At 51.8% G+C, this 18216-nt stretch overlaps 1 protein-coding gene across 2 annotated transcripts in view; it reads left to right on the top strand.

Moving 5' to 3' along the window:
• LARS2 (leucyl-tRNA synthetase 2, mitochondrial) overlaps nucleotides 1-16694 on the top strand; it is a 106211-nt gene extending 89517 nt beyond the window's left edge. For both annotated transcript variants that reach the window (XM_084752338.1, XM_084752339.1), the window contains 7 exons: nucleotides 1452-1552; nucleotides 1921-2103; nucleotides 4502-4671; nucleotides 6536-6613; nucleotides 7574-7685; nucleotides 12123-12250; nucleotides 14896-16694. In XM_084752338.1, coding sequence (XP_084608464.1) covers nucleotides 1452-1552; nucleotides 1921-2103; nucleotides 4502-4671; nucleotides 6536-6613; nucleotides 7574-7685; nucleotides 12123-12250; nucleotides 14896-15075 — 952 coding nt within the window. In that variant the 3' untranslated portion in view covers nucleotides 15076-16694. The remainder of the gene's footprint in view (nucleotides 1-1451; nucleotides 1553-1920; nucleotides 2104-4501; nucleotides 4672-6535; nucleotides 6614-7573; nucleotides 7686-12122; nucleotides 12251-14895) is intronic.
• Nucleotides 16695-18216: the final 1522 nt, after the last annotated feature.

Genomic DNA, 18216 nt, shown 5'->3' with positions numbered 1-18216 from the left:
TTGGACTCTCTTGGGTCACTACTCATCCAAATCAGATGACCCTGACGTAAAGTCAGAGGCTCCTGGGATTGACCTGCCAGGCTAAGTGGCTAGTGGGTTAGGGTTTGGGATTTCTGATCCCCTGAGTAGAAGCTCCCCAAAACCTGTCTGCCCCACCCCATGTCACCCCAGAACTGAGATGTTGGATGGTCTGCCAGGACAGCATAAATGACCCAGCCTCTTGTTGTTACATAGGATGGGGGCTAGAATCACTTGCTAAAATTCATCAAAATAGAATTGGGCAGATTCTTACAAGGCAAAATAAAATAGGGGAGAAAATTGAGTGCTTCTTAAGAAGAAGAGTAAACCATTATGGTGAGTGTGGTGGTGCACGTCTGTAATCTCAGCTCTCAGGGGGCAGAGGCAGACGAATCTCTGTGAGTTCAAAACCAGTTTAGTCTACACAGACAGTTCCCGTCTAGCCAGGGCCGCAGAGGAGGAAGGACCATGTGTCGGGGACAGGGCAGAGCAATGGACGGCTCAGCAGTTAGGAGCACTGGCTGCTCTTCCAAGGACCTACCTGCCATGCCTGCCCGCCACAGTGTTCCTCGCCATGATGGTCGTGGACCCCAGCCCCCCAGAATCGTGAGCCCCAAAGCAAGTGATTTCTTTCCTAAGTCGCTGTGGTCATGTTGTTTCGTCGTGGTAATAGAAAAGTAACTGATAACACACCAGCTGCTGACAGCTGCCTCCTTGGTGTGAAGTGGGCCAAGAAGAACAGGTAGATGACACTTAGATTTTAACAGAAATCACCCTTTCCTGCCCAATTTGTCCGATTTAAAACTTTAGAAGAGTCTAAGCAGATCCTGTGTTCAGGGAAGTAGTCCGGCCTCTCTACACCGCCAGCCTTCAGGACGCCCGCTAGGCCCCTCTGCGCTGGGCAACGCTGTGTGGCTCTCACGTTTTCACGCAGTCACTGGTTCCATCTGCCCGTTGACACCCTGAGACATGTACTCTTGCCCCCATGTTATAGGTGGCAAACTGGACACCCAGACAGGTAAGTGGCATTCGCGGCTCACAGGTAGGAGTAGGTGGCATCCAGGCAAGTGGCATTCGTGGCTCACAGGTAGGAGTAGGTGGCATCCAGGCAAGTGGCGTTCGTGGCTCACAGGTAGGAGTAGGTGGCATCCAGGCAAGTGGCGTTCGTGGCTCACAGGTAGGAGTAGGTGGCATCCAGGCTTCCAGCTCTGACCCAGCGCTCTCTCCACTTCACGTCAGTGGGGATGGGAATGTGTGCTTAGACTTGGCGGCCGCTGAGTCGGTGTTACCACTGTACCCAAGTGTCCTACTTCAAGGTGTGGTCTGTGGCGATGATTTCTGGGTACCTTGTGTCCCAGTTGCTAAACACACACACACACACACACACACACACACACACACACACACTTTCTTTTTCTATGATATTTCCTCAGGGAACCTTTCCATAAACTGCTGGCCCAAGGCCTCATCAAGGGACAGACATTCCGCCTTCCATCTGGACAGTGTCTGCAGAGGGAGGATATAGACTTCACAGGTAAGGAGGGCCCAGCGCGGCTGCGGCAGGCAAGAACCAAGGCCAGGTCCAGGCGCTCTTGAGAAGTCAGCATCTGCTCTTGGGCCCTGGCTGGGTGCAGAGTCTAAGGCAGATCTGGACAGGCCTCTGTGGGCTGCTCCTGGGTGGTCACCCCTGCTCCCCAGCCCCGTCCTGTACAACATAGTGTTTGCTTGGACATCCCTGCCTTGTCCAGCTTCACTGGACGCTGAGCTTAGACTCAGAACACGGACTCTTCCAGGGTCTCGTCCGCCCTGCCCACTTCCTCGGCACCTACAGCAGCTCTGAGCTCCCTGCCGAGGACCCACTCAGGGGCACATACCGTCCCTGAGCATTCTTTTGGCTTCTAGGTCCTGCTCCTGTTTGTGCAAAAACAAGAGAGAGGTTAGAGGTGACGTGGGAGAAGATGAGCAAGTCCAAACACAACGGGGTGGACCCCGAGGACATGGTGGCGCAGTACGGGATTGACACGACCCGGCTCTACATCCTCTTCGCAGCGCCTCCTGAGAAGGACATCTTGTGGGATGTGAAGAGTGAGTCACCTTCCTCCTCCTCCTCCTCCTCCTCCTCCTTCTCCTCCTGCTTCCTCTACAGGCTGCCCTGGACCTGGAAGGCGCTGGGGAAGGAAACTGGGAACAGCAATGGAGAATTCTAGATGTCGTCTTGTCCAGGCTTCTGTCCCACTCCCAGACCCTAGCTCTCCATGGTTCACGGGCCTTGGGTCCCTTGGGGGGGGGGAAGCGGGGCAGGTGGGGGAGGTGGGAGGTGGGGGAGGTGGGGGAGGTGGGAGGTGGGGGAGGTGGGGGAGGTGGGAGGTGGGGGAGGTGGGGGAGGTGGGAGGTGGGGGGAGGGTCCCACTGCATACGCACTTCCCAGTCCTACACTTGCCGGTGCTGGGGCCCAGAAGTCCACTCCATTGCAGGCTCTGTGCTGACTAAAATGTGAGCTCTCTGGACAGCTGTCTCCTTGAAGCACAGCCCCCCATGCTTACTACAAAGAGGCCAGTCTTCTTTATCACTCCCTGAGAGGGCTTTATAGACCAGAGCCCTCCCTCATCAAGATGTCACGTGCGGCCCATCAGCCACTCCCTGCCAGCTTGACTTCTCCTCATGAGATTTGTGTCTCCAAAACTTTGATTTTGCCCTTGTGATCTGCCTGGATGTGGATGTGGGAAGTGAAAGCCAGTGCCTATGGGAGGGGTCTGTTCTATCTCAGCATAAAGCTGACTGCCTCTCTCACTGTGTCTCACGGCAGTGGATCTGGACTTGGTGGCAGGTCAAGTCCTAACAAACTGCCTTTAAGTAACAGAGGCAGGACTTGCATCAGGGCGGGCCCCAGCTCAGTTTTCTCCTTTGTACATGTGCAAGTCCCCATGTGTGCTGTTCACACAGCTGTCCCTCTTGAGAATACCCAACCCAGTGGCCAGGGTTCAGGCATCTGCACCCATATTTATTTGGTCAGCTGTGTGACCCAGGACCACAAAGTGGGCTGTTCTGCTTTCTCAGATCAGAAAAATGGTTAGACTTGGTTAGCTGACCTCACACTGTGCCGTTCCCAAGCATGTTGTGCAACCGCTGCCGCTGTTACCTGTCCTCGTGAGATCCCAGCTTTGCTAGTATTGGGGACTGTCTTAAGCACTGTTGGCCCCAAGGCATATCTGTCACAGCAAGCGTGCTGACCCAGGAGGCACAGCAGGTATGCTGACCCGGGAGGCCGTGTGCTGGTGCCCGTGGGCAGGCACTGACCTGGGAGGCTGTGTGCTGGTGTCCGTGGGCAGGCACTGACCCGGGAGGCCGTGTGCTGGTGTCCGTGGGCAGGCACTGACCTGGGAGGCTGTGTGCTGGTGCCCGTGGGCAGGCACTGACCTGGGAGGCTGTGTGCTGGTGCCCGTGGGCAGGCACTGACCCGGGAGGCCGTGTGCTGGTGTCCGTGGGCAGGTGCTGACCCGGGAGGCCGTGTGCTGGTGCCCGTGGGCAGGTGCTGACCCGGGAGGCTGTGTGCTGGTGTCCGTGGGCAGGTGCTGACCCGGGAGGCTGTGTGCTGGTGTCCGTGGGCAGGTGCTGACCCGGGAGGCTGTGTGCTGGTGTCCGTGGGCAGGCACTGACCCGGGAGGCCGTGTGCTGGTGTCCGTGGGCAGGTGCTGACCCGGGAGGCCGTGTGCTGGTGCCCGTGGGCAGGTGCTGACCCGGGAGGCCGTGTGCTGGTGCCCGTGGGCAGGTGCTGACCCGGGAGGCCGTGTGCTGGTGCCCGTGGGCAGGTGCTGACCCGGGAGGCCGTGTGCTGGTGCCCGTGGGCAGGCGCTGACCCGGGAGGCCGTGTGCTGGTGCCCGTGGGCAGGTGTGCTGACCCGGGAGGCCGTGTGCTGGTGCCCGTGGGCAGGCGCTGACCCGGGAGGCTGTGTGCTGGTGCCCGTGGGCAGGCACTGACCCGGGAGGCTGTGTGCTGGTGCCCGTGGGCAGGTGCTGACCCAGGAGGCTGTGTGCTGGTGCCCGTGGGCAGGCGCTGACCTGGGAGGCCATGTGCTGGTGCTGTGGACAGGTGCTGACCCGGGAGGCCGTGTGCTGGTGCCCGTGGGCAGGTGCTGACCCGGGAGGCCGTGTGCTGGTGCCCTTGGGCAGGCGCTGACCTGGGAGGCTGTGTGCTGGTGCCCGTGGGCAGGCACTGACCTGGGAGGCTGTGTGCTGGTGCCCGTGGGCAGGTGTGCTGACCCGGGAGGCCGTGTGCTGGTGCGCGTGGGCAGGTGTGCTGACCCGGGAGGCCGTGTGCTGGTGCTGTGGACAGGTGGTGACAGCTGAGCAGCCCTGCTGCCCATGCTCAGAGTATCAGGGATACCGGAAGGAGTGTGGGTGACTCTGGAAGGACCATGGGGCTTTTCTCATTCCTCTCTTACCAGAACTCTTTCTTTGTCCTCTTGGTTGCCACAAAATGCAGCTGATGCCCTCCCTGGCGTGCTGAGATGGCAACAGCGGCTGTGGTCCCTGACAACACGATTCATCGAGGCAAGGACGTCCGGGTCAGTCCCCCAGCCTCAGCTGCTGAACAGCAAGGAGAAAGCCAGGGCCCGAGGCCTCTGGGAGTACAAGAACTCAGTCGTCACTCAGGTCAGAACCTCTGCGGATGAGCCTGCAGTCTTCACGCCCCGAGGTCGCAGTGCGTCTTCTTTCCTTGTGACGTGACCCTGTTGCTTTAATTAGTTTCTCTCACTGCTGTGGCTGTTTACTTAGACTCCCTGAAGGAAAGAGATGTTCTCAAAAAATGGCTGTCCCTCCCACCCTGCCACCTTCTCCCACCTAGACCTCAGGAAGCCATCAATTTCCGTCTCTGGACTTGACCTGCAGGTGAATCCTATCTACTCAGTCCCTGATGAGACAGTGCACATTTTATTAGCAGGGGTGCAGAGTTGAAAGAAGCAGAGCCTGCCATAAAATCCCTTCTCATTTTATAGATGAGGCTGAGACCCAGACAGGTCAGATGCCTTGCTGACAGTACTGCAGCTAATGAGGACCTGGGTGGGCACAGACTGGGATCCGTGCCCCCCGATACTCATCAGTTCTGCCACGTGCTTCCTTTGGTACAGTGTCCCAGGACTTGCTGTAGGGTAATTTCTTCAATCTGAGGTTATTTTTAATGGGTATCTGATAACCGAAGTTCTTCTTAGGCTAACTTTTTTTCTCACTTGCTAATTCAAGGCTGGCTGTAGGTTGGTGGTAGAACATTTGTTTAAAGTGTGCCAGGGCCTGGGTTCCATTCCCTGAGCTAAAAAGGGAAAGCTTGTTGATTAAAGCCTGCGAAGGCTTCAAGGCCCCTTCTTACCCGGACAGTAATTCAGATGACATGGCAAGTTGCTTGGTTGGTTTGTTGACTGTGTTGTTGTTGTTGTAGTGACCCAAGGGAGTGGCTCTGGATGTAGCATGCTCATCTAATGGCGTTTCTTCAATTTCATCTCCACCCTTTGTGTAGAGGGCGTCACCAAGGTGACTCTGGAGATCTGAGTGCTGCCAAGTGCTTGCTCTCATACCAAGCATTTTCTCTCCGCAACAGATAACTGATGGGTTGTTTCAACACCTTAAAGATGTGTCCTTTCCTTTCTTTCTTCCTTCCTTTCTTCCTTCCTTCCTTTCTTTCTTTTCTTTCTTTCTTTCTTTCTTTCTTTCTTTCTTTCTTTCTTTCTTTCTTTCTTTCTTTCTCCCAGTGGTGGGGGTTGAGCGCAGGCCTCACTCGCGCTGGTTGAGCACTTTCGCAGGCCGCCTGCCTCTCATGTCTGTCTGTCAGCAGCTCCCACCTCCCAGTCAAGCATCTGGCATTGCTTTCTTTCTTTCTTTTTATTTTTTATTTTTTCAGTTTTTGGAGAGTTTGGGGGATGGAGTTCAAGACAGGGTTTCTCTGTATAGTCCTAGCTGTCCTAGACTCACTTTGTAAACCAGGCTAGCCTCAGACTCACAGAGATCCTCCTGCCTCTGCCTCTCAAGTACTAGGATTAAAGGCATGCATTGTTTTCTTAAGCATCTGTTGTGGGAAATGACATTGTCTCAGTGATGTGGAAAGAGAGCACTTTTTTTTTAAAGATGTATTTATTATGTGTACAATGTTCTGCCCACCAGAAGAGGGCACCAGATCTCACTATAGATGGTTGTGAGCCACCATGTGGTTGCTGGGAATTGAACTCCGGACCTTTGGAAGAGCAGCCAGTGCCCTTAACCTCTGAGCCATCTCTCCAGCCCAAGAAGCAGTCTTAAAAAGTAGAAACACCATTGACTTTAAATTTAAAAGTCTTTGTGCTCATGAAATCTAGTTATTATTCAAGGCAGTGAATATATTTATAAGTATCTTTTGTTATGTTCTGTTTTGTTTTTTATTTGTTACTTGGTTTATTATCATTCCCTTTTCTTCTGGAAAGCTCAAAGGAATTTTTGAAGAAAGTGAGTAAAAAAAAAAAAAAAGAAAGAAACCAATTTTTACCAACAGGTGACTACACATTTCACGGAGGACTTTGCACTGAATTCTGCAGTCTCTCAGCTGATGGGACTCAGCGGTGCCCTTTTGGTAAGTGGCTGGGCCTCACTCAGCAGTGCCCTCTGGGTAAGCGGCTGGGCCTCACTCAGTGGTGCCCTCTGGGTAAGCGGCTGGGCCTCACTCAGTGGTGCCTTCTGGGTAAGCGGCTGGGCCTCACTCAGGAGCTGAGGAGAGAGGGCAAAAGCACTGGGAACACACCTTCCATGGTCACAACCCTGTCTACTACTTCAAGGCTTAAAGGTCATCTGAGCAAAGTCACTTGCTTTTTCTGAGGCAGAGTCTTACTGTGCGGCCCAGGCTGGCCTCCAATGTATGATCATCATCCTAGCGCCAAGCCTCTGTTTATCTCCAGTCTCTTACAAGAGGCCATGGAGGCCCGGAAGGTTAGACACCTTTCTGACTAGTTGCAAAGCCAGGGCCAGGCCTAGGCCTCTCTCTGTCCTGCCCGAGTTCCTGAATGTGTCAGGATGTTTCCTTGGCACCACTGGTGCTGGTATTTGCTTAACTAGATGGAGCAGAGCTGCTCCGCTGACAAAAAGGGCTGCCATTGTCAGCGCCGTTCCTCTTTTTGCTGCATATGACTCTAGTTTTTCTTGACAAGAAATAATCTGTCAGTAATTGGTGGGTAGAGGTGACCCACATCCAGGAGTCCCACAGTGGAGGCCTTGGGAGGTAATGCTCTGCATTCCCCCGGGCCACAGCACATAGCAAGTCTTGCCGAGTGCCGAGTGCCGACAAGCCTGACCTATTCCCAGAGCAGATTCTCCTCTTTGCTGAGGCTTAGCTTCTTCATCTGCCGGATGGGTACAGATCCTGCCCTTGAAGGGCAGTTGTGAGCGCCGAGTGTGTGCTTCTGTGGGGGAGTCTTTTGACCTGAGCAAAGAGGTAGTGAAGTGTTTCTCCCACCTGCTGAGCCTCTGGCGTCTACTTCGCTCATGGCCTGTCTTACCCCTGCCGATTTTGTCTTAAATGTTCCTTCCTCTTTCTCAGCAAGCCTCTCAGAGAGTGGTTCTCCACAGCCCTGAGTTTGAGGATGCCCTGTGTGCCCTGCTGGTGATGGCTGCCCCCCTGGCCCCTCATGTGACCTCAGAGCTCTGGGCAGGTATGTTGGAGGGTCCTTGCCTAACTAGTTACTAAATAGCATTTTCCCAAGCCTCTTCGCTGATTATCTGTAGCTCAGCAAATGTCTGTCAGAGGGCTCTTCATACCTCAGGCTTCAGCTGCTCACTGCCAGTGTGTGTGGGGGTGCACAGGTGCTTTGTTATGGGTGTGGGTACAGGCATGTGTGTGCCAGGCATGTGGGTAGCGGTCAGAGGACAACCTTCGGGTATCAGTTCTCACCTTTCTACTTGTTTTTATTTTTTGTTTTTTGGGTTGTTTTTGTTTGTTTGGTTGGTTGGTTGGTTGGTTTTGGTTTTTTGAGACAGTTTCTCTGTGTAGGCTTGGCTGTCCTGGACTCACTTTGTAGACCAGGCTGGCCTCGAACTCACAGAGATCCACCTGCCTCTGCCTCCCGAGTGCTGGGATTAAAGGCGTGCGCCACCATGCCCGGCTTCTACTTGTTTTGAGACATTGTTAACCATGTGTAAGCCAGACTAGCTGGCCCAAGAGCTGATACAGATGCTCCTGTCTCCACCTTCTGTCTCTCCATAGCTGCTCTCGTGGACCATAGGTGCTTAGTCGGCTGTGGCCTTCCATGGGCCCTGGCATCCACACTCAGAGCAGCAAGCTTGCTTGACAAGCACTCCTGCCCACTCCTTCCTAACTTGTCTTCACCGTGAACGCATGAGCTAAGTTAAGATTTTATCTGTTTTGGTGTTCAAAGTTACTTCCAAATGATCATCTAAACAGAATCTCCATCCCACCAGGCTCTCTGATCTGTAATGAGAGTTTTGCAATTTTTGTTTCTTTAAAAGCACAGAAATATTATAAGAATTTACTTTCACCTTAACTCCAGGTGTGGGGATATGGGGCTGTTTTGCAGCAGCTGACTAAGATTTGCCTCGTGTTCCAGCAGGGACGTGATTTTGCCTGCTGCAGATAGTTTTTGCGATTGTATGACCTTTGGAATTCTGGGGACTTTTTAGAGGGTATATGAATGCTAGGCCCTGAAGGGGGTGGTGGGGGTGGTATTTCTGGTTGGTTGCTGTTGATCAGCGTTTGTTAAGTCGTTATTGTGCGCAAAGAAGAAACAAGAAATTAGATATGCTAATTCTGAAGATCAAACTTGCCCCAAGGAGCTCAACACCCCTAAACAGCAGGAAGCAGTCTAACGGTTGCCCCCTTTCTGACCCCTGACTTTATTCAGGGATCTCTTTCCTTCCCTCTTTGTCCTTTTTTCTCTCTGATCTAGTGTTGGGGGGTTGGAAGGGTAGAACAAAAGGGGTGAAGAAGAGGGAAGAAAGAAGAACCCACAAAGGACTTACAGCCGGATGCACTGACGGGTTTGTTTGCTGTTAGTTTCTGGTGTTAGAAATTGAGACCAGCTTCCTTCATGCCAAGCCCATGCTCCACACCGAGCCAGACCCCCCTTCTGATGGTGTAGTTATGCCGTGTGGATGTTGTTATTTCAAAAGCACTTGAGCAAATTCATTTCTCTGGGAAAGGTCAGTGTGGAATGGCCTTGCTTCCTGTTCATTTTCTTGGAATTGCCAGGGCTGCTACAAGCAGCATCAGCACAGACCAGGCCTATGCAGTGGGATCAGCGAGCATACACAAGGATGGAGGATGAGGGCAGACACAGGCCCAAAATGCCCCCAGAGATGACTGCCATGCACAGAAACTCTGCCCCCAGGAGAGGACTGCCATGCACAGAAACTCTGCCCCCAGGAGAGGACTGCCATGCACAGAAACTCTGCCCCCAGGAGAGGACTGCCATGCACAGAAACTCTGCCCCCAGAGATGACTGCCATGCACAGAAACTCTGCCCCCAGAGATGACTGACATGCACAGAAACTCTGCCCCCAGAGATGACTGACATGCACAGAAACTCTGCCCCCAGGAGAGGACTGCCATGCACAGAAACTCTGCCCCCAGAGAGGACTGCCATGCACAGAAACTCTGCCCCCAGAGATGACTGACATGCACAGAAACTGTGCCCCCAGAGAGGACTGCCATGCACAGAAACTCTGCCCTCCACTCCTGACCCCCAGCATTCACCGCGGGCCACCAAGCCAGCCTGGCAGCCTGTGCTCAGGCCGGGAGTTGGGGGTGTGTTTTTGTCTTCTGCAGGAAGTGGGGATGCAAGGGGTGCAGCTTGCCCTGCATGACAGTCCTGCATGCCAGAGTTGTCACTTACCTCCTGCATTCAATCCAGCCCCATGTGACCTGTCGCCTTGGCCACCTTTGTATTTGCCATGAGCATGTTGGTTATTTTCACTTAATAGAGCAAAGTGGCAGAACCTGCACATATTCAGGGTACTAGGCTCCACCCCTGCAGCCAAGCCTCGCCCACCATCCAGGGAAAGCCTGGCTAGGCCCATACCTATAAATAAGCATCCTGATTACTCCAGGAAGTCTGAGCTTCCTTGTTTTTTCAGTGGAGTTTATAGTCGCTTCTGTGCAGAATGTTTTCACCCAAGGTCCTTTCATCTCCTAGGCATCCTGTATGACTTCCATACAGAGGTTTTGGAAACCTTCCCAATACATCTGGGTCACAGGACAAGCCACTACCAGCTCAGCAAATACAGAAATGATTGTCTGCTTTCTGTGACCTCCACCTCACTTTTAGAGAAGGAAGAAGCTGGAATCTTTTCTGCATTTGCCAAAAGGCCAGTAAGCTCACTGAGAAGTGCAACAGCTCAGGCCAGGACCAGCTGGGCACCAGGAGGAGGTCAGGTCTTGTGCTCAGGCCCTGAGGAGCCTTCACTTCCCTCCCAGTAACTGGGTATCAGATAGGAAAACTTTAAAAGCTGCAGCGAATGAATATGGCACCAGCACAGGAGCCAAGGCGGAGGCTAGTGGAATAAAATGCATCACACTACTCAGTGGCCTGAGTAACCCTGACTCTACCTAAGGGCTGTTAGTTTCAGGCTGTGAGAAGAAGGGGAGCTGGTGGTGGGCGTAAGCCAGCCATGATTAACACATGTAGTGTGTGCGCACGATCCTGTATGTGTGTGCACATGTGTGCACACTTGTTTGTTTTTTGTGTGTGTTTGCAATTGCTGGTGTCAGACCCAGGATAATGTTCATGCTAAAAACATTCTCAACGAGCTGTGTCCCTGCATTTTGTTTTCTAAGTCAGTGACTTGTTTGTGTTGATTCAACTGTGGCTCAAGGTCTCTGCTCCTTGCACACACGCACTTGGAATCTCTGGCCCCAAAGCAATCCCAGCATAGTAATACTTTGAAGGAAAAGCCACAAGTCAATGGGGAAAGGAAGCTTTGTGCAGCAAACTGGGTTTGGAAAGTTTACTTGTGTTTTTTGAAGATAATTTTCTTATAGACAAAATGAATCACTACTAAATTTGAAAGTTAAATGGGGAAAACTTTCAAAGAAACCAGAAGAAAATTATTGAACTGGTTTCGCAGTATGGAAAAACTTTATATTTAAATATCTTTTCAAGTTATGAAAGAGCTGTTAGTGTAGCTCAGTGGTAGCCTGCAGTGTCCAGTGAGCCAACTCCCAAATCATCTCTTTTCTGGACAGGAAGTGCTACTTCTGACACAGCAGATCCAATGGGATGAGCAGTCTTAGGTGCTCTGCTTCCACTTACTAAGCAGACGAGAACATTTAAAAAACCAGCAAGTTATCTCAGCCTGTACTTAGCATGCTTGAGGCTCTGGGTTCAATTCCTAGCTCTAAAAGGAAAGAGAAGCCCCAGCAGTCTAGGGGGGAACACTGGAAAGGGTTTATACCTTACCCCTTTCTCAAGGCCCACCACGAACCACGGGCCCATTCATGAGTGCGAGCCATTGAGGCACAGATGTGTAGTAGGGTGAGAGTGCCAGGTTCCCAGGGGCTGAGAGCATCCTTCTGTCCAGTGCACTCTATGTACAAAGAGCTGGGACATGATTTTCAGACCACGGTTACTCATGGCAGGAGAAGCTGTGAGGACAGCTGCACGTGGGGCTGGTTCTCAGGAAGGCATTCCTTCCTTTGCCAGCAAAGGGGCAACCCAGGACATCGGCAGTCTTGCTTTCTACTCACTTCAGAGCACCATGTCCGTCCGTCCATCCTCACATCTCTGCACACTGCTTGAAACCTGGGATCACAGCCCAGCTGTGGGAAGAGGTCAGCTCTTCTCACTACACCAGTACGCCCCTTGGTCCTCAGGCCCATTGGTCAGCTATACAGTCATAAGAGTGTCAGATAGGAAGAAGTTTTAACATTTACAAGAAATCCTTGATATTGGAAGAATCCAACAAAGTAAAAGGCACCAGAACTACTCAGAGTGCCAGTCTTCAGCTTCATGGAAAAAGGCATCCATGGCATCGCTAGCCTCCTCAAAAGGCTCTACGCAAGGGCAGAGCCTTGGACCCTGTCATTAACACCCCTGCGTGTTCAGAATGGCCTGACCTTCTGTGCCTTGGTGTTGCAGGCCTCGCACTGGTACCAAGCAAGCTCTGTGACCATTATGCCTGGGATGCTGGTGTGATGCTTCAGGCCTGGCCCACTGTGGACTCAGAGTTCCTTCAGCAGCCTGACATGGTGCAGATGGCTGTTCTGGTAAGTGCCACCCACAGCCACAGGGCCAGACTGTGGTGTACAGACTGCTGCTCTCCTACCAGTGATCAACCCAGCCCCCAGCCAGCCCTTTCTCGTGACCAAGCCCACAACACAGAGGCCTGAGTTTGTTGACCCTTATTTTTTTTTTTACGATTTATTTGTTTGTTTGTTTGTTGCATATTAGTGCTTTATCTGCAGAAGAGGGCATCAGAGCTCATTATAGATGGTTGTGAGCCACCATGTAGTTGCTGGAAATTGAACTCAGGACCTCTGGAAGAGCAGGCAGCGCTCTTAACCACTGAGCCATCTCTCCAGCCCCTGACCCTTATTTTTTAATCTTTATTTTATTTTGGGTATTGATGCCTCTACCTCCCTTCCACCAACCCTGGATATGAGAAAGAATGTTAGTGGGGAGAGGGGGGCACAGACCCCTTTACTTCTCCAGGCTGTTTAGGGTCAACGGGTTCTTTTGAGGCAACACCAATCTCTGTCAACAGCAAACACAGCAAGCAGTCTCTTCTTCTGAGTTGAAACGTTTCTCTCTGTCTGCCACAACAGTCTCTGGTCTCCCTCAACTGCTACAAGCCTCTTGCCACCACTGCAAGCTACACCCGCTCTCTCTGTGCTCTCCTATTTATCTTCCTCACAGCCCCAGACCACGCCCCTCTCCATGCCACACAAAGCCCCACACAAGACAGTTATCAGCTGTGGACAAAATTAACCCAAACTAAAATTCCACACTTGGGATTAAAACAAGAACATATTTACATAACATAACTGAGTTTACAGAGAACCCAAGACTTCGTTTCTTCATGCCTTGGAGGGCTGGAGAGGGTAACACCAGCCCAGCCTGCCTTAATGTCTCCAGGGTCGTCAGCTGCATTCAGGGGTACCTGGGTACCTTTAGGGGTGCACAGTGGGGAGACACATAGAAGAAGACAGTAAAGAATGCCTCTTTGGGGCTGGAGAGCTGTCTCAGTGGTTAAGAGCACTGGATATTCTTCTAGAGGACCTGAGCTTGGTACCCAGCACCCACATGGTGGCTCACAACTATCTGTAACTATAGCTCCAGGGGCTCTGGCATCCTCTTCTGGCCTCCACTGGCACCGAGCATGCGTGTGGTACACAGATAATACATGCAAGCAAACTACCCACTCACATGAAGGACATTTTTTTTTAATTTAATGCTTCTGTCAAACACATTTCTTTTTTTTTTTTTAAGATTTATTTATTTATTACTGTGTATATAGTGCTCTGCCTGCACGTACACTTGCAGGCCAGAAGAGGGCATCAGATCACGTTATAGATGGCTGTGAGCCACCATGTGGTTGCTGGGAATTGAACTCAGGACCTCTGAGAAAAGCAGTCAGTGCCCTTAACCTGTGAGCCATCTCTCCAGCCCATGTCAAACACATTTCAGTAAAGCTACATAAAACTCTTTTCTTCCCACTTGTTTGTTTTGGTAAACTGTACCATTTTTAATATATAAGAGTAATAATACGGGGGAGTGAGGAGGAGTTAAAGGTTCAATTTTTGTTTGTTTGCTTGTTGTCTTTTAAGACAAAGTTTCTCTGTGTAGCCCTGACTGTCCTGGAATCTGCTCTGTAGACCAGGCTGGCCTCCAACTCATGGAGATCTTTCTGCCTCTGCCTCCTGAGTGCTGGCATTAAAGGCGTGTGCCATCATGCCATGTTCAAGGTTCAAATGTTTGTTTTGCTTTGTTTTTAGCTTCTGAGGTTGAACCTCGAGTGTAGTGCAAGTAGTACCCTGCTAAGCTGCATTCCCAGCCTTCTTACTGTTTACCTTAAGACGGGGTCTCAGTAAGTTGTCCAAACTGACCTTGAGCTTGATCTTTAGCCCAGGCTGGCCCAGAACTTTGATCCTCTTGCCTCAGCCCCCAAGATATATGGAAATACAGACCTGTGGCACCAGGCCCAGGAAGAGTAGTTTATTATTTTTTGTTTTTCCCTTAAACCTTCTATGCAAAAACTAGATCCCCGAAGGCTCCCTTTACACATTTCTAGGGATTATCTGTCAATGGCTCATGTTCAGAAGGTGACGAGACCAGGATAGGCTTTTACCTGACCCTCTGGGTGGCAGGTGGGGTGGGAACGAGGTCGCTCACATCCAAATGTGATTGTCCTTGTCTTATTCTACAGCGGGCTGCGCCATTTTCAGGGAAGGAAACAACTGAAAAAAGTGACCGAGCTTCCCCGTGTCCTGTCCTGACTCCAGGCCAGGCACAGTGGTTGACTCTGTCAGCTCAGCACTTGAGAATCTGAGGCAGGAAGACCACTGTAAGGTTGATGCTAGCCAGGACTGCACAATAAGTCTCAACAAAAGCGAAAATCCAGTGGGACAACAGGGGTCCTATCTTCATGGAGCTTAAAGTCCAAAGAGACAGAAAAGCACAAAAGAATAAACAAAAGGGAAATGTATTGTGGAAAGGGCGGACATCCACCCTGGAGGCTGAGAAATAGCCAATCTCCTGAAAGCTGCCCAGCATGGCTGCCCCATTGTTCCTGTGCCAAACCTGGACCACAGGAGCCCGTGTTTAGAACAGATACTTTGCTCAGGAGTCTGAGTGCCCTCGCAGCTGCCTCCCTGCGGGCTCTCCTTATTCTCTCTGTCCTTTCTCTCCTCAGGTCAACAACAAGGCCTGTGGCCAGATCTCTGTGCCCCAACATGTTGCCCGGGACCAGGACCGAGTCTATGAGTTCGTTCTCCAGAGTGAGCTGGGCACCAGGCTGCTGCAGGGGAGAAGCATCAAGAAGGCCTTCCTCTCCCCGAGAACTGCCCTCATCAATTTTCTGGTGCAGGAGTGACCAGGACTTCGAGGACCCGTCTTCTCTGCCGAGATCAAGGGAAGCCATGTTAATGCATCAGGGACATTGGCCTTTGTGCCAGGACCAGTTGGAGCCAGCAGGGCCCGTGTGCTGAGGCCTGGACTAGGTGAAAATGGATGTGGGCAGCGAGGAATGAGGAGCAGATTCACTCAGTTGCCCTATCCCTCCACTCCCACTCAGGGTGCGAGGCCACCAGAGTTGCTGCTGGGTGGGCACAAGAGGGAGACAAGCAGGCAGGCGGGCAGGCGGCCAGGAGCTTCTGCACCTACTGTGGTGCTGTCTCAGCGAGGCTCAGGGACTTCTCAGGAGTCACGGGAGCTAAAGGGGCCACTCAGGCTCAGGGCCGCACAGTGACTACATGTGTGGATGGTGCCGGCTGGGCTCTGGCTTATAGGGTAGGTAAAACTGTCCACTGTGGAACTGGCATCTCTAGAGACTGTTCTGCGTGTCTCCAGCACCCTCCAACTGTGTCACACCGGTCTCGTCCAGTCCTGCCTGGTCTTGAGTCTGATGCTGCTCTGGGATCGGCTTCCACTTCTGAGCCTGAACAGGGCTGCACCTCTGCTTCAGCGTGCAGTGTGCTCAGTGGAAGCATGTTCGGAGCTGCTAAGCCCCGAGAGCCCCGTTACAGCCCAAATGGCTCACACGGGCCCCCGATAGTGACACCACTGTAGCAGGCGTGGCCCAGACCACCAGCAAGTTCGACAGAGCTGACTTTATGTGGGTCATTGGTAAAATACTCTCACAGACATGGCCCGAGCAAGGGCTTAATACTTAGTTGAGGGGCGGGGAGAAGAAACCAGCAATCTCAGGACACTCAAGCTCTGTATCTGTAACCCGATGTCACCCAGAGGTGGCTGTCATGTGACTTCCTCTCATTCGGATGCCTTTTAGCGTCATAAACATCTATCACTTTGAGACATAGCTGTGATCTTAGAACAGCCGTTTATTCCAGTAAGGGTTGATTGAGAGCAGACCAACATCCTGCACATCACAGGCCCTGGCCCTGCCACCACACAGGAGCACCTGTGGTCCATCACCCTGAACCCACACTCCATTCAGACAGTGCTCATGTTGGCCCACGAGCAAGGGAGGCTCATGCACAGGGCTCCATGCCTAGAGATGCCAACTTGATCGGAGCTGTCGTACAGGATTTTGTATGTTTACAAGTGAGGCCGCTGAGGATGTGGCCCAGTGGTAAGAGTATGAGCCTAGCATTGCGAGGACCTAGGTTCTATCCCCAACACAAGAAAAGCAAAGTAACTCTGCCAAAGAAACTGGTAGTACACTCGGGAGGCAGAGGCAGGTGGATCGCTGTGAGTTCGAGGCCAGCCTGGTCTACAAAGCGGGTCCAGGACAGCCAAGGCTACACAGAGAAACCCTGTGTGTAACAAAACCCTGTGTGAAAAACAAAAAAACAAAAAAAAAGAAAAGAAAAGAAACTGGTAGTATACACTTGTAATCCCAAATGTAAGAGGCTGACGTGTGAGGATCACGAGTTTAAAGCCATCCTTGGCAACGCGAGACTCTGTCTCAAAGAAACTCTACCATTGATCCTCTTTGAAAACCACTGTGCTCATAAATGTTATGAACCATAATTTCTACCTAGTCCTTCATCCTTCATTTTCATCTTCCCTGGGATGAGTGTGGCCCAGTACCCTGAGGAAGTAGGGTTGGGAGAGAGTGGGCCAGAAGGGAAGGCAGGCCACAGCTCTGGAGGTGTTTTGAGATTCCCCAAGCTGACACAGATGACAGTCCCATGACACACAGGAAACACGTGGAGGTGAGGTGGGGGCTTTTTTTTTTTTTTTTTTTTTTTTTTTTTTTTTTTTTTGCTGCTTCATGTTCTCCTGGAATGAGCTCATTGGCCTTGACGAGCTAAGGGTAGGATGTCTTGGTTGGGCGTTGTCTGCCCTAGGCAGTGGACCAGTAAAGTCTGTAGGCTGCTGGGATGACACACCGGGCGTTGGAGAGCATTCTCTCCCAGAGGATGAAACTTGAAGCACAAGCTCACTAGTACTCACTTCCTAGGAGACAGTAGATAAGAAAAACAACCGGACAGAAGATTGCTCCCTGTGGGTGAGTGCGTGGGGTGGGGTGTGATCTGAGTCAGAAACTCATTATCTGGGTTCATTCCCACCCAAACCCTGGAGGCTAGGAATTATTTTCATGAATATGAAGAAACCCAGGCTTGGAGGCTCAGTAATTTGCCCGGTGTTCAACACTAATGTGTGGAAGCGGCAGGGTGTAAACTCACATCTGGCTTCTCAGTGCTCCCCTGCAGTGTTGCCAGGCCTTCACCTAAATGCCCGCCTTGACTGAAGTGTGACAACATGACAAGATGCCAGTCTCCAGGTCTGGGAAACCAGAGCAGTGGTGCCTACTCTGCTGGGCTGATGGTTGGCAAGGCTGGGCCTGGTTCTGTAGGGCTAGGGTGAAGGTTGTTGCTAGCTCCTGGGAGATTCAGGCTCCAGTGGATGAAGGTTATTTGTGTTGGGGAAGTGGATGAAGAGAATTTGTTGCGAGGAAAATTGTGCCCAAAATGGATCGTGTCAGAGTGGACATCTGCCAAAGAAAATGAAACTGACTCCAAGAACCAAACAGTAAGTGCGGTGGTAAACTGCCCAGGCATTCCTCTTCCCAGCCAGAATACACTCCTTCAGAGAACAGATCATTACAAACGGGAGCATCCCGTCGGTGGAGGAAAGGCAGCCAACCCACAACAGTTTCTAAGATTGTGACGTGGGAATAGTCTCATAACTAAAAACAAGCTACCCCGGCAATGTGACGCTAACCCTTTGCTCTGGTCAGCCTCACTGGACAGCCAAGCTGATATTCCCGCTTCAGCCTCCTGAGCACTGGGTGTCAGAGAAGCATGACCATGGTTTAACACTTATTTACGTGTGTGTGCGTGTGTTTGTGTATGCGCGCGTGCCAGCTTGTCCGCATGTATACCATGTGCATGCAGGTGGCCGCAGGAGCCAGAAGAGTACGTTGGACCCCTTGGAACTAGAGAGAGAGGAGGCTGTGAGCTACGCCGTGACCCTCAGTCCTCCATAGGAACAGCAAGTTCTTCTAACTACTGAGCCGTCTCTCTAGCTCTGCCAATCACATGAAGAG

The sequence above is a fragment of the Acomys minous genome (genome assembly GCF_964271855.1).
Source record: "Acomys minous genome assembly, chromosome: 13".
Classification (NCBI taxonomy): Eukaryota; Metazoa; Chordata; class Mammalia; order Rodentia; family Muridae; genus Acomys; species Acomys minous.
This window is presented reverse-complemented; position numbering and strand designations above follow the sequence as displayed.